At 39.4% G+C, this 24580-nt stretch overlaps 1 protein-coding gene across 1 annotated transcript in view; it reads right to left on the bottom strand.

Annotated features, from left to right (window-relative positions):
- Positions 1 to 24207, bottom strand: part of GlcT (ceramide glucosyltransferase) — a 199246-nt gene extending 175039 nt beyond the window's left edge. Inside the window, exon 1 of the mRNA XM_090371803.1 lies at positions 24014 to 24207. Within this exon, the coding sequence (XP_090227929.1) occupies positions 24014 to 24111 (98 nt within the window). The 5' untranslated portion in view covers positions 24112 to 24207. The remainder of the gene's footprint in view (positions 1 to 24013) is intronic.
- Between the last annotated feature and the right edge of the window lie 373 nt (positions 24208 to 24580).

Genomic DNA, 24580 nt, shown 5'->3' with positions numbered 1-24580 from the left:
GCCATATTGCTCTGGGGATATGTGGTGGTCATTCCCTGACCTTTCCGCATCCTCCGTATTTGGTGGTGACTGGCTCAAACCCCGGTCTAATCAAGAAGCGTGTGCTACGCATTGCTGCTCCTTCCCACCTGGCTATGGAGGCGCCAAGGTATAAAATGTCACTCCCATTCACATTCAGTATGTGACAGACATGAAGGAGGATATTTATTATACATTTCACCAATATTTTTCCAAATAGTTTGAGTGGACTCATTAAAGTGAAACCTTTCCATGACTCTCTTTTGCTTGCTCAATGAATACATTTGGCATTGGCTCTGGCTTTCTTAAACTACACTAGATTTGCAGTGGTAGGGTTCTTGCGAAAGTTATTCCAGGCTTTCATTTGGCTTGGTTGCATTCCTTGTTCCACCAGGGTTTTGGCCGTGTTTGATGACTTGTGAGCAGTCTTGATACTGTTATCTCGATGGCCTGCTATATTCAATTTGTTATATATTTTACGGTACCATTAACTGATACATGATACAACTGATTTGTCAATGATTGTTAGTTGCCTGTATCTTTCTTAATCAGCTTTTTGCAAAGTTCCATTTGACCATATGATTAAGGCAGTGTTGTAAATTTGCCCCTATATGACAGACTATTGGATAGTGGTCACTACCCAGAAGATTATCATGAAGAGACCAATCAAACATTGAAAAAAAAAAAGAGCTGGTGAGCATGTGGTGAGGTTGGCTGCTGAACTTGACCCAGAACGCAGGTGAAAATAGCACCCAAATACAATCCAGTATTCAGTAGTGTCAGATTTAGCTTATCATGTATCTTTTCAAAAAATCTGTTCCCATTTCTCATGTATCTTTTCATCCCATAAAGGACAATATGCATTAAAATCCCCCATAATGCAGAAGGGAGGAAGGAGCCGAGATGCAAGACTTTAAAAGTCAATGTAAGAGATGTCTTGGTTAACAGGAAAATATAAGGAGACAATGGCAGGGGAAAATGGAAGGATATTCGAACGACCATAGCTTCTAGATTTGTTTGCAGCATTAACGGTCAGGAAGGAATACTGGAGCTGATTACAACTGCAATGCCTCCATGAGCTGAATTGGTTACACGAGAGACCCAACTTTTTCTGTAGATTGACAATGTTTAAGTGAGGTGACTACAGATGGTGTCAGGTAGTTTCTTGAAGACAAAAGGCAACTGGATTGTACTGAATAAGATAAATTTTCTGTTTATAATGTATTAGTTGTCTGACGGCACCAGGGATTTCACCCATCTCCACTATTATACTGTAAAGTGTGTTAATTGTCTGACAGCACAAGGGGTTTCTCCACCTAAATCCGCATTCTGTACTCTGTTTTTATGACAAAAAAATCTGTGGAGCCCAGAGATATTAAAAAGAGTGTAGGGAGTGGAATGTCATGTAGTGTTGTGTATGTTCTGTTGTTTCTCTGACCATTTAGCTGTTGGGCAAAACGGTCAGAGAAACAACAATGGGTCCCACCCTTGTTTCTCTGACAAGGCCTATTTAAAAAAAAAAAAAAAAAAGGGGGGGGGGGGAAGATTTGAACACTATAATTTGAAAAGGCCAAAAGAGATTTTCGAGACAGTAGCTGAATTTAAACGTTGATTAAAATTTGGCGGCATTGTTAATGGGGCATACTCAATCGGCTTAGTTACAGTGGGGGGGGACTGAAGATTTTGGGTAAAACAGGTAGAAAGATGGAGTATAGAGTAGATACCACCAAAGAGGTCATTGGGGACAAGCCCTACTAGGCAAAGTACGGGGGAGGCAGGAGAAGGACACAGAGACCAACCCCCCACCCACCCGCCTGGGGATGGGGTTTTAAAGGGAACTGAGTTGGAGTACCCAGTTCAGATGGCTAAATGGCAGTTGTGTCAAGCTGAGTCAGTGAACATATCCTAACCCCTGAGCAGGATGGTCAAAACTACCCATCCTGCTCTGGGGGTTGGATATGTTTGCTGACAGTGGGGAGTGGGAGAGACAGACATTTACTTCATTCATAATCTGCATTCTCACTCTACTTGCATTCTATTTTTCTACTTTTTTTCTTTTATTTTATAATATATACAGTGAAACTTCTCCTAACAGACACCTCTCGTTAACCGACATTTCTCTACAACGGACATTTTCAAATTCCCCAACTCACCTGTATTGGTTCTAACGTGTTTGCAGCTTCTGTCTAGTGGACATTCTCTGTAACGGACGCGGACAGGCAATCTGCACTGTTTCGTTTAGATTAGCACTTAATTTGATCTCCCCATAACGGACTGCAGGAGAGCTCACGGCCCTTTTTCTAGGAACTTTTCTTCCAGGTATTGCCTCAATCGTGTGTTTATTTTCTATTTCTGATTCTCTAAATTTTATCAAGGTTTACGTCGCGGTTCTAAACCCTTTTTCAAAAATTTTAAGGCACGTCTAAAACTTCTGATGAATTCAGTGTGTGCAGGCGAGGGGGGGGGGGAATTTTGTCAGCCTTTCGTCTTTTGAGTTTCAGTTTTCAGTTTTGTTCAGTGTCGTGTTAAGTGCATAATGTCTTCTCGTATACATTTAACTTTAAAAGATAAAGTCGAACTCATTAATGCGTATGATCGGCAAAAAAATAGTGTTCGCAATCTCGCTGCAAAATTCAAAATCGGGAAGACGCAGGTAAGTGACATCCTAAAGAAAAAAAATGAACTGCTCAAATAATTTTGGCAACACGGAAATGATCAGGTTCAAAAATCATTCCCGAAAACTGTTGGACTTCAAATTGACAATGTTACGTATGAGTGGTTTTGTCGCGAACATGCTAAAAAAATTCCCATTAATGGGCCTATTATTAGGGAAAAGGCTTTGAAGGTTGCAAAATCTATGGGAGTAAATGAGTTCAAAGCTTCTGTGGGATGGCTAGACAAAACTCGGCATAAAATTTCTTGGAAAACCGTAAGTGGTGAAGGTGGATCTGTTGAAACTGGGGTTGTAACAGAGTGGACCGTCCAATTGAAAGATTTATGTTGTGATTTTGAAGCTAAGGATATTTACAACTGTGACAAAACAGGGTTGTTTTTTAAAGCTCTTTCTGAAAAAACAATGAGTCTAAAAAACGAAAAGTGCCAGGGCGGAAAAATTTCTAAGGAGCGCTTGACTGTATTATTGTGTACAAATATGCTGGGAGGCTTTGAACAAACCTCTTGTTATAGGAAAACCACAAAATCCTCATTGTTTCAAGGACATAAAGTTGAATCTTTTGAATGTTGACTGGAAGTCTAATAATAAAGCGTGGATGACACGAGATATCATGAACGAATGGATAAGTCACTTTAACCAAAACATGATTCGTCAAAACAGAAAAATTCTTTTCATGGATAATGCTGCATCTCACCCGCACATTGAATTGTCCAACATTCAAATCGTTTTTCTGCCACCAAACACATCTGCAGAGTGTCAGCCCTTGGATCAAGGGATAATAAAAAATTTTAAACTTCACTACAGAAAACGTGTTTTAAGACATCTCATTGCAAACACGAACAATGTAACATGTGCGAGTGACCTTGAAAATAAAATCAGCATCCTAGATGCGATTCAATGGATTTTCAGTAAACGCAATTAGAAAACAAACTGTCGTGAACTGTTTTGTAAAGTCTGGCTTCTCAAACGCAAAAATTGAAGTTGTGAACAGCAATGTGGAGCACCAAGAAGAACAAGAACTTCAACATCTATTGATAATGTACGACACTTCAGCTACAAGTGACCCTGACTACAAAGATATAGACTCGAACCTCACTACAGAAGATGGTGCTCTAGATATCAACGACATTATCATCGATATTTTTCAAGAAGTTCCTCACGAGGATGAAGAAATGGAAGGAGGTCATTCTGTCGAAGAACATATTAACGACGAACCACCGATGAAAATAGAAGAAGCGCTCATACAAATCAATCGTTTAAAAATGTTTTTCGCCGCTGAAGAAGATACTGAAGGACTTTCGATGGTTTCTTCACTCCAAACAAATGTTGAAAACAAAATGTTGAAAACATTTCTTCAGCATGGTCCTATATTTGTCTAACAAATCATCAGATAGTGTATGCTTAATGTCATTAGTTGCCAAATGAATAATAATATTCTCTTTACCCCCTTAAAATCTGACAGCCTGTTGGTGACATCATTCATACCCTGGTTCTAGTCCACCTATTCTTATTACAAAAAAATATTTCCCATTTCCCTAACAATGGAGTCTCCTAATAAAACTAAGTCCTTTTGAAACAGAGTAGTTTGCACTTGGTTATTCTGTTCTGGAGCCCAAATCGGGAGTGCATCACTTGATGGGTTACTAGAGTCTTGAGTCCCTAACAAGCTCCCAGATACAATATAATAGCATAGCTTAATTTAATTTATTATGATACTCACCTTTTTATAATCTGCATTGATGTTGGAATAAACTGGATGATAATTTTAAATTTAAGTTAGCATGAATAAGTTAGGATTTAAAAACAGAATCAAAATGTGTGCAAGGAAGTAGAAGTACACGTCTTCGTCCTTGGCTGTCAATGTTGAAATTTGAACGATTTTAGTTATACGGTTGGAAACAGAAGGCCAATAGTCATAACAAGTGGCTTTGATTTTACACGTCTTCAGTTGGCAATGGTAGAAATTGCCAACTGAAGACGTGTAAAACGAAAGCCACTTGTTTTACACATCTTCGTTTTACACGTCTTCAGTTGGCAATGGTAAAAAAAAAAAAAAGTAAAGTGCAGCCATTATCAACCCACTGCAGGATGGACGCCTCCTCAACAATTCATGTTGAGGGAAATGGACCATAATCTACCACGCTGGTCCAGTGCGGGTTGGCAGATCGACCGTATTCAGCAGTTAGGGGCTTGAACTCTCAAAGAGCGTGTGCTACGTCTACTCAAAGAGCGTGTGCTACTGCACTCCCGCTCCTGCCCACTCGGCTACGGAGGAGACAATGGTAGAAATTGCCAACTGAAGATGTGTAAAACGAAAGCCACTTGTTATGGCTATTGGCCTTCTGTTTCCAACCGTATAACTAAAATTGTTCAAATTTCAACATTGACAACCAAGGACAAAGACGTGCACTTCTTTAAAATTATCATCCAATTTATTCCAACATCAATGCAGATTATAAAAAGGTGAGTATCATAATAAATTAAATTAAGCTACGCTATTATATTGTGTCAGTTATAAATGGTACTTTAAGAGATCTACAATTTTCGAATTGCTCCCAGATACATTATTATCGAGGGCAAGCACCCATTTTTTCAGTGACTCAAATTGTTCTAGAAATGCACCAAATTTTAACTTAAGATCGGTACACTCCTTACAACGGTGACAAAGGAAAGAATCTCCAAGTGAGCTAGAATTATCCACTAGGTCAACCTTGGAATACATGCCACAGGTTCTGCAAAGGATAAAATCATGACTCACCTGGGAATCGCAGTTGGCTATTTCCATATGAGTCATGGTAGCCTTTGACAAAGTGTTCAAGGCGGATATAGTAATAACCATTTTAAAATTTAGTAATTATGAATAAAAGAAACTTTAAAAAAAAATTATATTTATAATATTAAAAAAAATCAAACTATCAGAGGGAAAAAAATTATGAAAATAAACTTTACAATATACTAAATAACCTTTGAAACCTACTCTACTTCACTAATCCCCCTCTTATCTATACTTCTTTGCTGTCACTACGAAGAGCTGCAATAGGTGCTAGGCACATCTGCTTGCCACAAATGCCAATGTGCTTTACATGCACAATTCCTTGGTCTTGTAATTCATTTTTCAACTTTTCTTCTGAGGTTTATGGGATCCCACTCAGCAATCATGACTTCAAGAGACATGACAGCAATCATGCAATTTTTTGGGGCGTTCTGATTGTCATTCATTTAACACTTCAACGAATAAGTTGCCAGATCTCAGCTGTTCGGATGTTTTTGGATATCCTGAGGTTTTTTAGTTATTTCTGAATTTTGAAATGTAAGAGAGTACCTAGATACTGTTCTTGAGTAGAGTGCAATAGAGCTCTTGTTTTAACAGAGTACATTTTTTGCCATTTAGCACCACGACTTGAGTCTTCCACTTCATGAGTGGCTGTATTAGGATCCTTGGATCCTGCAAGTTTTGAGAAGATTATTTTTCTCCTTGCCCTGAAAAGGTGACTTGTCTTCTCAGGTTTCCTGCCTTGCCATGGGGAAGCAGGAGCACTTCCACAAGGGTAATCGCAAGCAGCTGAGTTAGAAGTATTAACAAGAAACAGAAAAGTGAATTTCCGTTCTATATTTAAAATCAAAAATATTCTACTCACTTTGCACACACTATAGAGATAACTTTGAATCACTTGGCACCCAGATTAGAGCCATAGTTTCTTGAAAAACGTTTTTGGGTTTGTTCGTTTTTTTTTTTTTTGCATTTTCTTCTTGGAATATATCAGTATCAGACCTCTCACTAATGAACTGCAATACTAAGGGTTTTTTTTTTTTTTTTTTTTAATGAGAAAGTTTAATATTTAAATGTTTCATTTCACACATATTTTCGAAGAAACAAAACTTAATTCTGGTGGGAAAAAAAATAACCATTATGGGCTAGAAATGATTAGTCCTCCATTTTCCACTTAGTATAACTGTTAAGCATGGGAAATTTCAAAGATATATTCATATGTAACTCATCTTTTAAGGGCATTGTTCATATTGTTGTACACATTGGCACTAATGACCTTAAGAGTAAGAGATCTGCAAATTTATTTAACAAGTACAGGTCGATGCTGAAGAAAAGTCGCGAGTTAGGGTTAAATTTGAAAGTGTCTGCAATTCTCCCCAGACACGATAGAAGGGAGTATATGATGACAGCCTTATCAATCAATTCAGCCCTGGAGAGACTCATGAAAAATTCTATTCCATGAGCCTTTCAGGCTCATGGAATAGAATTTTTTTCAGCGTGGTCTTATGCTTCCTAACAGGAGAGACTGCTTCTACAGGGATGGGATACACTTAAATAGAAAGGATGCAAGAATATTTGCTGATGCTATCGAGGCAGTGTTAGATGGGTCGGAAAACTGCTAGATTGGGGGGGGATACATAGACTAATAGATTAACAGTAGCCACAGGCAGAGGCCAAAGTGATTCTTGCACTATTTCTATTGTAATGAGCAGCAGCCTGGAGAGCAAGTTGTTGGGGGCTTCAAGAGCTGTCGGGAGTCATCATGGAACAAGTAAATACATGGGCTGTGTTAGAGTAACTAAGAGTAAGAACAAGTGCATGTATACTTGCATGTACACTAATGCTAGAAGTATAGTAAATAAAATTGATGAACTTGAAGTGCTGATCAAGACATCAAAGGCAGATATTGTTGGGATATCAGAGACATGGTGTCACACATATATAAGCAGTGCAGAATTAGAATTTGGGGAGTATGTGTACAGAAGGGACAGACAGGGTAGGAAGGGAGGACAGGTTATGCTGTTAGTTAAGAAACGTAAAATCTAAGGAAGTGCATCCAGTTGACAAGGGTGGACAGTGCAATGTTGAGTCTGTTTGGTGTGATATAAACAATGGGAAAGGGAAAATGAGAGTAAGAGTATGTTATAGGCCTAATGACTCTGATGAGTAAAATGAACAGTTGTGCAGAGAAATAGAATGGGCCAGTACATCAGAATGTCTTGTGATGGGGGATTTTAACTTCCCAGATATTGACTGGAACTTGTGGTTTGGTCACTCGCACACTAGCCAGACTTTTGTGGATTTATTCAATGATTGTTTTCTGCAGCAGCATGTTCGAGATGCAACCAGAGAGGATAATAATACTCTTGTTCTGGTTATCAGCAGTGATCATTCGTGTGCAGATAAAGTAACCACTAGGTGACAGTGATCACAGTGTACTCATGTGGGATTTACTTAAAGATGTAATTACCATCAAGGGTAAAGGGAAGAGTTTTTGTTTTCGTAGAGGTGACTACAGTGGTCTCAGGGAGTTTTTAAATTCTATACAGTGGAATCAACTGATGATGTTACCAATGGTGAATTCTAAATGGGAAGCATTCAGGGACATAATCTTGGAGGCTACTAGGTTTTTCATACCAACTAAGAAATACTGTTCAAGGTTCAGGCCTAAATGGATGTCAGATGAATTAATGAGGTTCGTGGCAGAAAAGCATGGGATGCATATAAATTATCAGGTGACATAGAAGCCTATGGCAGATATAAGCTAGTCTGTAATCAAGTCACAGAGGAGGTTAGGCAGGCAAAGGCAGATTACGAGAAATTTTTGTCAAAGGATGCAAAGAAAAACAGGTTTTTTACTTATGTAAACTCTAGAAGAAAGGGGATGAATCAGATTGGTCCACTTAACATAGATGATTCGACTAGTGATGATCCTGCTCAAGTAGCTGATAAACTGAGAGCAAAGTGGGGGGAGAAATTGTTGAAGTTAAACATAAAAAAGGCACCTGGGGCGGATGGAATCTATTAGGTTTTAATGAAGGAGGCAGCAAGGGAAGTAAGCAAACCCTTAGCCATAATTATCAGAGCATCATTAGAGTCCAGGGGAGATCCCCATGGCCTGGATTTGTGCAAATGTATCCCTAATTCACAAAGGGGGTTCTCAAAGGGTGACACAAATAATTATAGACCTGCTAGTTTAACTTCTATTCCAAAGAAACATAATGGAGTCACTGGTTAAGGGAGGTGATACAGAATCACCTAGACAAGACAGCAGTAATATTTCAGACACAGCATGGGTTTGTATAGGGCAAGTCTTCTCTGACCAATTTGATTGGATACTACGATGTGGTCACAAAGGAAATGTATGCAAAAAATTATTTGATATCATATACTTGGATTTAAGAAAAGCTTTTGATACTGTTGCACATGAAACACTGCTATATTAAACTGGAGTGGTAATGGCAATAAGGGCAGGTTACTGCAATGGATAAAGGGATGGTTGGGTGGGAGATGGCAGAGAGTGGTAATAAATGGACACTGCTCTATGTGGATTAATGTTATTAGTGGAGTCTCTCAGGGTTCAGTGCTAGGGCACGTTGTTTGTGTATTTATCAATTGCTATCGATGAAGGTATATCAGGCTTAATGTCGAAGTTTGCAGATGTTACAAAGGTTGGCAGGGTTGTTAATGCCAATAAAGACAGTGTGCTACTGCAACAGGATCTAGATAATTTGGGCAGATGGGCTGATGGAATAATTTTGATGTCATATACTTGGATTTCAGGAAAGGTTTTTTTTTTTTTTTTTTTTAGGGAAACCCCAAACACGAGATATTAGAACCTATGGTGCTTAGTACCGTATGTGGGTTGGAGGTTGAGAAGATGAAAGAAGATATTTTTTGACATTAGTCATGAACTTTTGTACACTATAATCATCAGGAATACGTATCAAGGAATTTTGTTCCAGAAAACCTTCCAGGTTGAATTAATAAATGAGGAAGAAAAAAGTTGTTTCTGAGAGTTTGAAGTTGCAGTAAAAGAATACTGAGTGGTAACCGCATGAGTTCGAACTGCTTTGAAAGGGAGAGAGAAATTACAGAAGCCAATTCAGACAAACAGTGCCCATGGAAGTATATATATAAAAGGCATGCAGCAGAAATAGAACATCGATGAGACAGAGAATGAAGAGAATCTGTTAATTAACCTAACTGCCCTCTTCTGAATGGAATCTAGAAGCCTGAGAGACATTTTTGGAGCACCGCCCAAGATGTGGGAACAATACTCCAAAGTAGGGCAGATTTGCAATTTGTACAGAATGAACAGCTGCTTGGAAGAAAAGTAACACATGCGGTTACCACTCTCAGTGAAAGAGAAACCCCAGTTTTTTAAATGCAGAGGAACCAATATTTGCAATGTGCTTATGCCAAGAGAGATTAGAAGTCAGGGTAATCCCCAATAGAGATATATCATCTTGACTAGAAATCGAAGTGTCATCGAAGATGTGGTGCAAGAATATTTGCTGATGCTATCGAGGCAGAGTTAGGTAGGTTGGAAAACTGATAGCTTGGGGGGATACAGACACTAACAGATTGACAGTAGCTACTGGCAGAGGTGAAAGTGATTCTTGCACTGCTTCTATTGAAATGCAATTGAGCAGCAAGCCTGGAAAGCAAGGCAATGGGGATTTCCAGGGAGTCATGGTGGAACAAGTAAATACATGGACTGTGTTAGGGTAACTAAGAGTAGAAACAGGTTCATGTATACTTGCATGAACATCAATGCTAGGAGTATAGTTAATAAATTTGATGAGCTTGAAATGCTAGTCAAGACATCAAAGGAAGATACTGTGGGAGATCAAAGATGTGGTGTCACACAGACATAAGCAGTGCAGAATGGGAATCTGGTGAGTACAATGTGTACAGAAAGGATAGCAGGACAGGATGGGAGGAGAGGTTATGCTGTTAGTTAAGAAACACAAAATCTAAGCAAATGCATCCAATTGATGTTGGTGGACAAAGCAATGTTGAGTCTGTTTGGTGTGATATAAACACTGGAAAGGGAAAAACGAGAGTAGGTGTGTGTTATAGGCCTAATGAGCAATTGTGCAGAGAAATAGAGTGGGCCAGTAAATCAGAGTGTCTTATAACGGGGAATTTTATTTTCCCAGATGTTGACTGAAATTTGTGGGTTGGTCACTCCCATACTGGCAAGGCTTTTGTGGATTTATTGGATGATTGTTTTCTATGGCAGCATGTTCGGGAGACAACTAGAGGGAGTAATAGTCTTGATCTGATTTCCAGTAGTGATTCTTCGTGCATTAAGAATCCACAGATAAAGGAACCACTAGGTGGCAGTGATCACAGTGTGCTGAAGTGGGATTTACTCAAAGAGGTAACTACCATCAGGGGTAAAGGGAAGGGTTTTTGCTTTCGTACAGGCGACTATACAGTGGTCTGAGACAGTATTTAAATTCTATACGGTGGGACCAACTGATGTTACCAACAGCAAATTCAAAATGGGAAGCATTCAATGAATTAATCTTGGAAGCAACTAGGCTTTTCATACCAACTAAGAAATATTGTTCATGATTTAGGAATAAATGGATGTCAGATGAACTGATTAGATATGTGGCAGAGAAGAAAAATGCATGAAATTCATATAAATGAATAGGTGACACAGAAGTCTATGATAGATATAAGCTGGTCTGTCACCAAGTCACAAAGGAGATTAGGCAAGCAAAGGCAAATTACATGAAATCTTAGGCAAAGGATGCAAAGAAAAACAGCAAAGAGTTCTTTACTTATTTAAACTCTAGAAGGATGGGGATGAATCAGATTGATCCACTTGATAATCGATTGTTCAACTGCTGATGATCCTGCTCAGGTAGCTAACAAACTAAATGAATATTTTGCATCTACATTCACACATGAGGAGTTATTCAGGGAGGGGAATGCCAGAGGTTTATTAAACTCTGGCAGTAAGCTAAATAATCTTGTAATAAAGGCATGGTTGATTGGGAGAAGACAGAGTGGTAATAAATGGACACTGCTCTTCGTGGACTAATGTTATTAGTGAGTCTCCCAGAGTTCAGTGTTAGGTCCACTGTTATTTTCTGTATTCATTAAAGATATTGGTGATGGTATATCAGGGTTAATGTTCAAGTTAGCAGATGATACGAAGGTCGGCAGGGTTGTTAATGACACTAATGACAGTACACTGCTGCAACAGGATCTAGAAAAGTTGAGCAGATGGGGTGAGAGGTGGCAACTGAAGTTTAACATTAACAACTGTAAAGTGCTGCCTATGGGAAGCAGTAACCCCAGAGTAACATTGTTGTCTTGTTATTTGGTGAAACATTGTTGTTGTTGTTATTTGGTTTTTAGGAGCATTAGCAACTAAGGCCATATTGCTCCGGGGATATGTAGCGGTCATTCCCTGACCTTTCCGCATCTTCCGTATTTGATGGTCAGGGGCTCGAACCCCGGTCTAATCAAGTAGAAGTAATTGCAATCAGACCATAATTCGATGGAAGTGATTTGTCATCCTTTTTAGGAACTGGCTGGATATGAGCAAATTTACAAGCAGAAGGAAAAACACTTTTGGAATAAGAAAGTAAAAAAATGTGGCAAAGAACAGGAGTAAGTTCAGGAACACATGTTCTGAGAACAAGTGGAGAAATACAACCAGGACCTGGAGCTTTCTTAGCATCCAGATTGTTCAAAATCCTTCTGACATCCTTTTGACGGAAGACCACAAGAAGCATTTAATGGAGCATACTGGGAATGGTGGGAGGTGGTTTAAGATTATTAATACACGAGTTGGAATTAAAATATGATGCTAGCAGGTCAGCTTTACCCTTGGCTGAAGTGGCAATAGAATCATCTGGTTTTGACATAGGTGGAAACAGAGTTGGGCAAAAGGTTAAGCCAGTAGCTTCGGCAAGAGACCTGAATGCTCGCCTACCATTTGGACAAGAAGCAAGTTTTCTACTCTTAGCCTGTTCAAAATCTAGTTTGGACTGATTAATAACTACCTTACAATTGTTGCGAGCTTTGGTGTAAGCAGAAAATGAGATTGAAGAATTGGAAACATGCCAATTAAAATATGCAACATTCTTCTCTTGAATAGCCTTATTGCATTTATTGGAAAACCAAGATTTAGATAAATAAGATTTTAAAGTGGAGTGTGGAATAAAGGATTCCATTTCTACAAGAATAATTTCACTAACATGATCTGAGCAAACGATGACATCAGAAGTTTCAAAACAGTAATCCTACAAAGGAAAATAAATTTCACAGATTATCACTTTGTGCATTCTTGTAATGCAAAACAACGTATGGTTGGAAATGGCTGTGAGAGAAAGGCTCGATTCTCCAATGGAGCCTTTTCTCATACCCTCGAAATGTTATGAAGATTGAATCTCACCATGATGTTCATCATAACCTCAAAAGTCATCAGCCATATCGCATGATGGAGGAGATGGGGAAGGGTTGACTGGAACTTAGCTCTGGAGACTCAACATGAGCTCCACCACTTCAAGCCTCCAATAAGCAAAGTGGTGGTATTGCACCAGTTGATGAGAGTCATCTACCACCTAGTATTGCCTCGTAACACAGAGGGGCGGCATTCCCCCATGTGGTGTGGGCACCACACCTTGACCCCTGCTTACGTTGGTTCATACCTGAGTGGTCACCTACAGTGTGCTTGTGCATGGGGATTATACCCAGGATTATTAACGGTCCCACCATCATGAAGATGCAAGCAGAGGATTTGGCTGTCACAGACCATCCGGACTTCGCCGAAATTGGGTCCACTTAACTTGAATGTCACCCAAATATCATTTCCATCAGCGTTTTAGACTCCCAGGTAGCAAGTACAGCTTGTCTAGCACATCTGAGAATTTTGTGATTATTTATTAGTGGAAGACTGGCACGAAATTTCGTTGTTGTATGACAATAAATAATATGGGTTTGGCACACCCAGGGTCCTGAGCTGGATATCATCTTTCTTCTCTTTCTTGGTGATTCCCTTCCACCTCTCTCTCTCTCTCTCTCTCTCTCTCTCTCTCTCTCTCTCTCTCTCTCTCTCTCTCTCTCTCTCTCTCTCTCTAGTTGTGGGGAGGGGGAGAAAATTATTGTGGATGTCTGATTCTCTCTCTCTCACACAGAGTAATTCAGAATTTTTTTTTTTTCTAGTGCAGCATAAGCCTCAGGCTTCCTTGCACCATATGGCTAATAAAAATATATGATATATATATATATATCAAAATTATTTCTTGCATCCCTTTCCTTTGTTACTGCATCATAGTAGCCCATAAAATTGGTCACACGAGATCAGCCTTTGACAAACCATGCTGTGACCGAAATATAACTGCACTCTTGTATAAATGGTCCTGGATTATTTCTATAACCAGTGACTTCATTATTTTCTCCGAAACGTAAGTTAACCTAACAGGTTTGTAATTACCCATGTCACTATTTTACCTCACCTTTATGAATTAGGGATACATTTGGACATTCTGGTCTATGGGGATTTCCTCTGAATCCAAGAATACTTTCATAATTATGGCTAAGGGTCTGGGTCTGCTCACCTCATTTGCCACCACCCTTAATATAATTGGATAGAACACATCCACCAGAGGTGCCTTTCGTACATTTAACTTCAATGATTTCTCTCTTCCACTTTCTTCTCAATTATTACAAGATCCTTTAACTCCCTAGCAGAGTTTGATAAACTTATGGCATCCACTCCACTAAAGAATTCCTCATGGGTGAATGTAGTGCAAAATACTTATTCAGGTTTTCAGCAACCTGAGCAGGATCACCAATATGAACCATCAATATCAAGTGAATCTCCGTGATTCATCCCCTCCTAGAGTTTATTTAAAAAACAGAAGTCTGAGCAATTTTTCTTCATATCCTTTGGCAGATCCCTCATAATGTGCCTTAGATTGCCTAATATCCTTTGTAACTTGATTACACACTATTTTATATTTATCATAGACTTCTGTACACATGATAATTTATATGCATCCCATGGATTTTTCTTCTCTACTCCCATTAGTTCATCTGACTTCCATTCAGGTCTAATCCTTTAAAAGTATTTTAGTTGGTATGAAAAGCCCAGTACTATCTATGATTATTTCCATGAATGTTTCAGTTAGAATTTGCCAATGGTAAAATTACCATGTGATCCTGCTGTATAGAATTTAAAAACTGTCTGAGACCACTTTGCATACCTGCCTATATAAAAACAAAACCCTACCCTTTATCCTTGATGATAGTTACACGTTTTAAGTAAATCTCACATCATATACTGTGATCACTGCCACCTAGTGGTTCTTTTATTTTGCAGATTCTAAATGCATGAATAATCACTACTGATAATCAGACCAAGTGTATTACTCTCTTTTGTTACCTCTCTAACATTCTGCTGTGGAAAATAGTCATCCAATAAATCCACATTTTGTTAGTGTGCACGACCAACCAAGTTCCAGTAAATATCTGGAGAGTTAAAATCCCCCATTATAAGACTTTCTGATTTACTGGCTCACTATTTCTCTACATAGTTTTTTGTTCTTTTTATCAGCCATGAGACCTATAACACACTCCTTCTCTCATTTCTGCTTCCCCAGTGCTTGTCTGCAATTTAGCAGAGACAGGCTAGGAGAGAGTACATGATGGAGGGGCCGGTCAAACTCTCAGCTGCCCAACTCAATGCCGGAGCTCACTCTTGTGCATCAGGCAATACAGCAGCAATCTCCAAGGCAGAATGTGCTGATCCCACAGGAGTTAGTTATTGTTAGTGACTCTATTGTCAGGGAGACAGATAATATATTGTGTGAAAAGGAAAGATGGAATAGGACCAGGGTATATCTGCCAGGGTCAAAATTGATGCTGTAGAGCAGATATCTTTTAAGTGAACAATTAGCATTTAGCATTAGTAGAGGCATATGATGCAAGAAAGCAAGCTTATGCAGCATCAGCCAAAAAAAAAAAACAAAAAAAACTTCCACTTTACCCCTCTGTTCGTTCGAAATACCTGTCCAGATGAGCCTTAAATTTATTTAGGCTATCAACCTCCACAACAAGGGATGGAAGTCTGTTCCACCAACCAACTACCCGCTGGCTAAAGGCAAATTTCCGCACATCTATCCTACATCCGTCTTTCCTCAATTTGAATTTATGCCCTCTCAGGTGATTATTCTGAGCAGGAGGAAAAATCCCATCAGCATTGAGTATGCTCATACCATTCAAGGCGTTATACACCTCTCTCAGATCACCTTGCCGGTGCCTAGTCTCCAGACACTGTAATTTGCAAAACTTAAGCCTTTCTTCGTAAGAGCAACCCTTTGTTCCATTCACTAATCTTGATGCCCTTCTCTGTACTCGTTCCAGCAGCTCTACATCCTTTTTGAAATGAGGGCCCCAGACCTGTATACAGTATTCAAGGTGTGGCCTGACCATTGCTTATACAAGGTAATAATAATAACATCCTTATCCCTGCTGGAAAAATTCCTATATATCATTAACAAGACACCAGGAGCTACTCTTGCAGCCCGTCTGCACTGCTCAGAGAACTTCATATCTGCCTGCACAATTATCACCAGGTTCTTTTCATTCTCTACCACTGTCAGTGTAGTACCACAGAGCTGATACGTTGCTCTGGGGTTGCCGTTTCCCATATGTAGTACTTTACATTTGTCAATGTTAAACTTCATTTGCCACCTCTCAGCCCATCTGCTCAACCTTTCCAGATCCTGTTGCAGCAGCACAGCATCAGTAGTGTCCTTAACAACCCTGCCAACCTTTGTATCGTCTGCAAACTTGGACATTAAGCTTGATATAGAAATTACACAGAAAACAATAATGGACCCAACACTGAACCCTGAGGGACTCCACTAATAACATTAGTCCACGATGAGCAGTGTGCATTGATTACCACTCTCTGTCTTCTCCCCCTCAACCACCCCTTTATCCATAGCAGCAATTTACCTCCAATGCCACACTGCTCCAATTTGTGCAGCAGTCTTCCATGTGCAACAGTATCAAAATCCTTTCTAAGATCCAAGTATATAATATCAAAGTTATTCCCTGCATCCAACTCTTTTGTGACTGCATCATCGAATCCAATCAAATTGGTCAGGCAAGACTTCCCCTTAACAAAACCATGCTGTGTCTGAGCTATAACTGAAGTCTTGTCTAGATGATCCTGCAGTGCTTCTTTAACCAGTGCCTCCATTAATTTTCCTGGAACAGAAGTTAAACTCACAGGTCTATAATTACTTGTGTCAGGCTTTGATCCTCCTTTGTGAATTGGGGTCACATTTGCACATCTCCAGTCTGTGGGTACCTCCCCTGAGTCCAAGGAAGCTCTCATAATTATGGCTATGGGTTTGCTCACTTCCTTTGCTGCCTCCTTTAATATAACTGGATATATCCCATCCACCCCAGGTACCTTTCTTGTGTTTATGTTCAACAATTTCTCCTCCACTTTACTCTCAGTTATTACAAGATTATCTAGTTTACTGCCTGAGTTGAATACACCTCTAGCATTCCCCTCGCTGAATAACTCCTCGTGTGTGAATGTCGATGCAAAATATTCATTTAGTTTGTTAGCTACCTGAGCAGGATCATCAACAGTTGAACCATCGATATCAAATGGACCAATCTGATTCATCCCCTTCCTTCTAGAGTTTACATAAATAAAGAACTCTTTGCTGTTTTTCTTTGCATCCTTTGCCAAGGATTTCTCATGATCTGCCTTTGCCTGCCTAACCTTCTTTGTGACTTGGTTACAGACCAGCTTATATCTATCATAGGCTTCTGTGTCACGTGTTAATTTATATGTATCCCATGCATTTTTTTTCTCTGCCATGTGTCTCATTAGTTCATCTGATATCCATTTAGGCCTAAACCATGAACAATATTTCTTAGTTGGTATGTAAAGCCTAGTAACTTCCAAGATAAGTTCTTTGAATGCTTCCCATTTTGAATTTGCTGTTGGTAACATCAACAATTGGTCCCACTGTATAGAATTTAAATATTGTCTCAGACCATCGTAGTTGCCTTTACGAAAGCAATAACACCTGATGGTAGTTACCCTTTACCCCTGATGGTTGTTACCTCTTTGAGTAAATCCCACTTCAGCACACTGTGATCACTACCACCTAGTGGTTCCTTTATCTGCAGGATCTGATAATCAGATCAAGAGTATTACTCCCTCTAGTTGCCTCCCAAACATGCTGACGTAGAAAACAATCATCCAATAAGTCCACAAATTCCTTGCTAATACGTGAGTGACCAACCCACAAGTAACAGTCAATATCTGGGAAGTTAAAATCCACCATTATAATACAATTTGATTTACTGGCCCACTATTTTTCTACACAGTTGTTCACTGTACTCATCAGAGTCATTAGGCCTATAACATATTCCTACTTTCAAATTTGCTTTCCCAGTGCTTATGTCACACCAAATTGACTCAACATTGCACTGTCCACCATTGTCAGTTGGATGCATTTCCTTCGATTCTATGTTTCTTAACTAACAGCAAAGCCCCCTCCCTCCCTTCCTGTCCTGTCTATCCTTTCTGTACACATTGTACTCCCCAAATTCAAATTCGGCATTACTTATATCTGTGACACCAGGCCTCTGATATCCCAACAATATCTGCCTTTCATGTCTTAACCAGCACTTCAAATTCATTAAATTTATTTACTAAACTCTTAGCATTGGTGCACATGCAAGTATACATGCACCTGTTCTTACCCTTAGTTATCCTAACACATTCCATGTATTTACTTGTTCCACCTCTGCTGCAGCTACTGTTAATCTATTAGTCTGTGAATCCCACCCAAACTAGCATATTTCTGACCCACCTAACACTGCCTTGATAGCATCAGTAAATATTCTTGCACCCTTTTTATTTAAGGGTATTCCATCGTTGTTAAAAGGCAGTCTCTCCTGTTGACTTTAGCAGTCTTGTACAGTTTGCTACCCTGATATAACCCTTTAAGTCATTTAGGTTTGTTTCCTTAACCGAGTTCAGAAACTAGCAATAAGAAATCCTTTCTCCTCTTTGATGTTAATAGAAATCTAACCAGTTCAGGTACTTCAGTTTACAGAAAACCAACTGACACCCTGTCAATTTTAAATCCCAGTCTGACCCCCACCCTAAATCAATGAAGACTAATATTATAAAAAGGGTTATGACCCTCACAGCCTTTAGAATATGCTATTACAACAGTCCAAAAGAAGAACTAAATATAGTAAGGACAATTCTCAAGAATAACCTACATCCAGTCATAAATGACACAGTTGATAACTTCTATAACCCAACTCTCCAGGACAACAACTAAGACTGCCCACTATTCGTCTACCACATCTGAGTATAAGGCACAGTTAAGAGGAGTATCAAGTGGAACAACAACGGGGTCCATTTTACCAGCTAAAAGAAACTAAATTAACTTCTCCACTCAGCTGCCATTCCCCAGCCAGAAAATAAGAATGTGGCTTACCACCTTGAATGTAAGCACAGAAAGTACTATTTAGATTAGAGACACTAAAACTGATGAATACAACCACCAAACCAGTACAGGTAATATGTATCAAACGGACATAGCCCACAATAAATCCAATGAAAACAATAAATGTATGCCCAAAGTTCTTCATGTAATGCACCACCAAAAAAGACAAGATTTCATGGAAGCATTCCAAAATAACATAAACAGAAGTAGTAAACGGTAAGCCATCCCCCAGCATGGCTTACCATGCTGAGGGATGTCTACCCTGTTTCAGAGATAATACTCAAGCCACAAGCTACTGGCAATAATACAAACCCAGCCCGGCTTGAATACAAAGCAGAAATAATCAAGAAAACTTGCATAGCATAGAACATCACCTGGCCCTGGCAGTAGGAGCAAAAGACAACCAAAAGCCAACGTGGTATAAACAGAGCAGAATTCCAAAACCTTCCTCCCTTGCCCAGACAGTTGTCACAACTGGAGAGCTTTCAGCAAATGAACTACTAAATACTCCTCTCCTATAATGACTAAGGCTCACAGAATTCAATGTGGTTCATATTGGTTTAGTTCATGATGTTCCTTGTATCAGAACAGGATGAATATGAAGTGGCTTTAAAATACAATATGTAAGCTACAATACATATATAAAAATCTCCAGTGTTTAGTTTTATTTATCGGGAAAGAGATTTTTTTTTTTTTTTTTTTTTTTTTTGTAGTTGTTGGCGCATCGGCTTCTGTGGCCATAATGCACCTCCCAAGGTTTTTGCAGTACTTTGATCCAAGCCCGAGGCGGGATTCGAACCCGCGACCTTTGGGTTGCCAGGAAGGCACTTTACCCACCCGGCTAGCCCGGTCGGCGGGAAAGAGATGGGTGACACAAATTCAGTTACCATTTAGGAAGAGGGGACACAGTATGGTAAAGTTTGAGAACTGCTATTTTAACTAACAAGTAGCATAAAGCAATTTAACTGTCAACTGTAACAGTGCATGCAGTTGCTGTGGTTTCCACAAAAAAACTACAGTATGTATGTAAACATGTCATTTGGTAGTTGGCAAGTATTCGAGAATAGGATGCATGTCTTAAAAGACACATGGGTTATACTCCAGATTATGGATACACCTCCGTGCTTTGGCAAGAAAAAGAGGAAGAAGGCAGTCCTGGCCCGGTTTTTTGCTTGAATCCCTCCCGAAGTAGTGTAAAAACCTAATCTTTTTTTCACTAAACAAAAATTACTACTTGAATACAACAAAAACTCACCTCAACCACACAATCACAGAACTCAGGTGGACAATCACTCCATTCTTTGGCCACGCATGCAAAGCAGTGACAAGGTGTACCCATAAAATGGAGTATACCCGACATGTACACTTGGAATTAGTTTATCTTGAAGGAATAGAAAAATATATATATATCACAAACACTTATTCATTGAATTTGTTTATTTTATATTAACTTGGATAGCCAGGAAATTAACATCCCAAGGAGAACACCAACTCACCTTCAGATGTTCATTTGGAAAACAGGATATGTAGGAGTAGTAGTAGTAGTGGCATGTGATGCAAGAAAGCAAGTGTATGAGCTTATGCAGCATCAACCAAAAAAAAAAAAAAAAACACACCATTCCCTCCAAATGCCTGTCCAGTTCCTCCTTATATTTATTCAACCTATCAACTTCCACAACGACAGATGGAAGTTTGTTCCAGCAATTAACCACCCGCTGGCTAAAGGCAAATTTCCACACATCTATTCTACATCTGTCTTTTCTTAATTTGAATTTATGCCCCCTTAGGTTCGTAATCTGAACAAGTGGAAGGATCCCATCAGAATTGAGCGTGCTCAACCCATTCAAGGCCTTATACACCTCAATCAGATCACCGCGCTGGTGCCTAGTCCCCAGCCACTGCAATTTGCAGACCTTAAGCCTCTCTTGGTAAGAGGATCCCTTCATTCCCCTCACCAATCTTGTTGCCCTTCTCTGTACACGCTCAAGTAAATCTACATCCTTCCTAAAATGAGGCCTCCAGACCTGTACGCAGTACTCAAGGCATGGCCTGACCATTGCCTTATCCAGAGTGACAATCACCTCCTTCTCCCTGCTAGCAAAATTCCTATATATCACTGACAAAACCCCATGACCTGCCCTGGCAGCCTCACTGCATTGCTCAGAAAACTTCATATCTGACTGCACAATTACTCCCAGGTCTTCTTCATTTTCTACCACCTTAAGTGTAGTACCACACAGTTGGTACATTTCTCTGGGGTTACTTCTACCCATATGCAGTACTTTGCATTTGTCAAGGTTAAACTTCAATTGCCACTTCTTAGCCCATCTGCCCAAATTATCTAGATCCTGTTGCAGTAGCACACTGCCATTACTGTCATTAACAACCCTGCCAACTTTGTATCATCTGCAAACTTCGACATTAAGCCTGATATACCTTCATCAATATCATTGATAAATATACAAAACAACAGTGGACCTAACACCAAACCCTGTGGGACACCACTAATAACATTAGTCCACGAAGAGCAGCACCCATTGATTACCACCCTCTGTCTTCTCCCACTTAACCATGTGGCAGCTCTAATGCAAACATCAGGGAATAATACATTAATTTCTTCTTATACTTGGTGCACACTTCTATGAAGAATTTATGCTTTAAATGTAGCTGCGTAAGACAACAATTATACAAGTTCCACAGTTAGCAATCTTCCATTTTGTGATAGTGTATGATTTATTCAGTGATCACATACACCAGGGGCATTTCTAAGGTAAGTGGCGCCTGGGTGCCAATTGAAATCTGGCACTTTAAAATTTTCTTCATATGTGTATGTAAGTTTCGGGTTTTCAGATGCCCCTTGAATGTTGATGCCCAGGTAGTAGTAGTAGTAGTGGCACATGATGCAAGAAAGCAAGTGTAGGAGCTTATGCAGCATCAGCCAAAAAAAAAAATCACACCATTCTCTCCAAATGCCTGTCCAGTTCCTCATTAAATTTATTTAACCTATCAACTTCCACAACGACAGATGGAAGTTTGTTCCAGCAATTAACCACCCGCTGGCTAAAGGCAAATTTCCGCACATCTATTCTACATCTATCCTTTCTTAATTTGAACTTATGTCGCCGAAGGTTCGTAATCTGAACAAGTGGAAGGATCCCATCAGAATTGAGCGTGCTCAACCCATTCAAGGCCTTATAGACCTCAATCAGATCACCGCGCAGGTGCCTAGTCTCCAGCCACTGCAATTTGCAGAACTTAAGCCTCTCTTCGTAAAAGAATCCCTTCATTCCCCTCACCAATCGTGTTGCTCTTCTCTGTACACGCTCAAGCAAATCTACATCCTTCCTAAAATGAGGCCTCCAGACCTGTACGCAGTACTCAAGGCGTGGCCTGACCATTGCCTTATACAGAGGGACAATCACCAATCACCTCCTTTTCCCTGCTAGCAAAATTCCTATATATCATTGACAAAACCCCATGACTTGCCCTAGCAGCCTGTCTGCATTGCTCAGAAAACTTCATATCTGACTGCACAATTACTCCCAGGTCTTTTTCATTTTCTACCACCTTAAGTGTGGTACCACACAGTTGGTACGTTTCTCTGGGGTTACTTCTACCCATATGCAGTACTTTGCATTTGTCAAGGTTGAACTTCAGTTGCCACTTCTTAGCCCATCTGCCCAAATTATCTAGATCCTGTTGCAGTAGCACACTGCCATTACTGTCATTAACAACCCTGCCAACCTTTGTGTCATCTGCAAACTTCGACATTAAGCCTGATATACCTTCATCAATATCATTGATAAATACACAAAACAACAGTGGACCCAACACCGAACCCTGTGGGACTCCACTAATAACATTAGTCCACGAAGAGCAGCACCCATTGATTACCACCCTCTGTCTTCTCCCACTTAACCATCCTTTTATCCATTGTAGCAACTTACCCTTAATACCATACTGCTCCAATTTGTACAGTAGTCTTCCATGCGCAACAGTGTCAAAAGCTTTCCTGAAATCCAAGTATATGATATCAAAATTATTTTTTGCATCCAGTTCCTTTGTGACCACATCATAATAACCAATCAAATTTGTCAGACAAGACTTTCCCTTAACAAACCCATGCTGTGTTTGAATTATTGCTGCAGTCTTGTCTAGATGATCCTGCAGTGCACCCCTTGCACACTCGAGATGGCCTGCCCCTGCATACACCATTCAAAGTCCAGTAAAACACCATAAATCAGTCCAGAGCAGTGGACTGCTCTGGACTCATTTATGGTGTTTTACTACATGCAGATTACTTTTACCTATTGGCTGCCTAGATTCCAAAGTCCTACCCCACATTAACACTGTCCCACTTCGCTTTTCCTCAAATCCATTTAAATCTAAATATCCTCTATGGTTGGCTTCTTTTACAGGTATCACATAAACAAAACGGTTAACGATTCACCAAAAAAGTACCTAATTGTATACTAACTTTATCTAGTCAGCACCAACTTATGTACTAATTAAAGTTGGCGCCCCTTAGATAAGTACAGATTGCGAACGCAAATGCAAGCCGAAATTTCCCGTACAATTTCACAACTACAACAGGCCAAAAGGAGGTAAAAAGTGTCGTGGGGCAGGAAGTGATGTTTATTGCACCTTGGGTGGAATTGTCAATGTTCATATTACATCAATAATAAAAGGAACATTAAACAGAATTACTGCATTTTTAGTGCTTGTGAACACCGGCAAAAACGTGCTCCCGTCTGATCCTATTATGTGCTCCTATTATGAAAGGCTTATGAACATATCATTTCATAATAGGAAATGTCGAACCTTAGTTAACTTTTACTGAATAAAAGGGTAATAGGGTGCATGCTGGTTTGTTGTCCTTAATTATTTATGCTTTTTTTTTTTTCATTATTATTTTTCTAAAATGAAATTTTAGGAACATAATAAGCAAGTCTTGTCAAGGTTTATGCCGATGAAAGAATAAAATGTACTTCTACGTTTACAAATAATTACATTATAAGAACTTACCCATTTAAAATGGCCATCATATGTAGAAGCCATACAAAACACCACCCTGCCACAAAAAATATAGCTAATACATATAGCGTATAAAACAGTACAGCCATTTTGGAAAACTCAACTTCTTGACGTCACAGTTCAAACCACCAACAGAGTAGCAAGATATCTTACTAGTACTATCACAAACACTATCTCACACTCACTGTTTTTCCTATTGCAGTTTTATGGTAACGAGGATACGATGATCTTCTACTCACCATTGGATTTTTGCGTAATCGAGAACCATTTCTAAAGCAATGATAAATACATGTTGTCTTATACTATAGGTGGAAAATGTTTAAATTCAGAGAACGCATATGGGCTTACACACGTGCAATGTACAACAAACTGTTGTGATTCGCAACGGAAATTTAGCATCCGCCCCTGCTGTTAGATTAGGAACACTTGTGAAACAGCGTTCTGAAGCAACACCATCCAATATCACAACAGGAAGACAATCAACATTATTATTATTATTATGATTATTATTATTGTTGTTGTTGTTGTTGTTGTTGTTAGCCATATGGTGTAAGAAAG

Source organism: Mastigoproctus giganteus, chromosome 4 (genome assembly GCF_048544385.1).
Source record: "Mastigoproctus giganteus isolate SK-2022 chromosome 4, ASM4854438v1, whole genome shotgun sequence".
Classification (NCBI taxonomy): domain Eukaryota; kingdom Metazoa; phylum Arthropoda; class Arachnida; order Uropygi; family Thelyphonidae; genus Mastigoproctus; species Mastigoproctus giganteus.
This window is presented reverse-complemented; position numbering and strand designations above follow the sequence as displayed.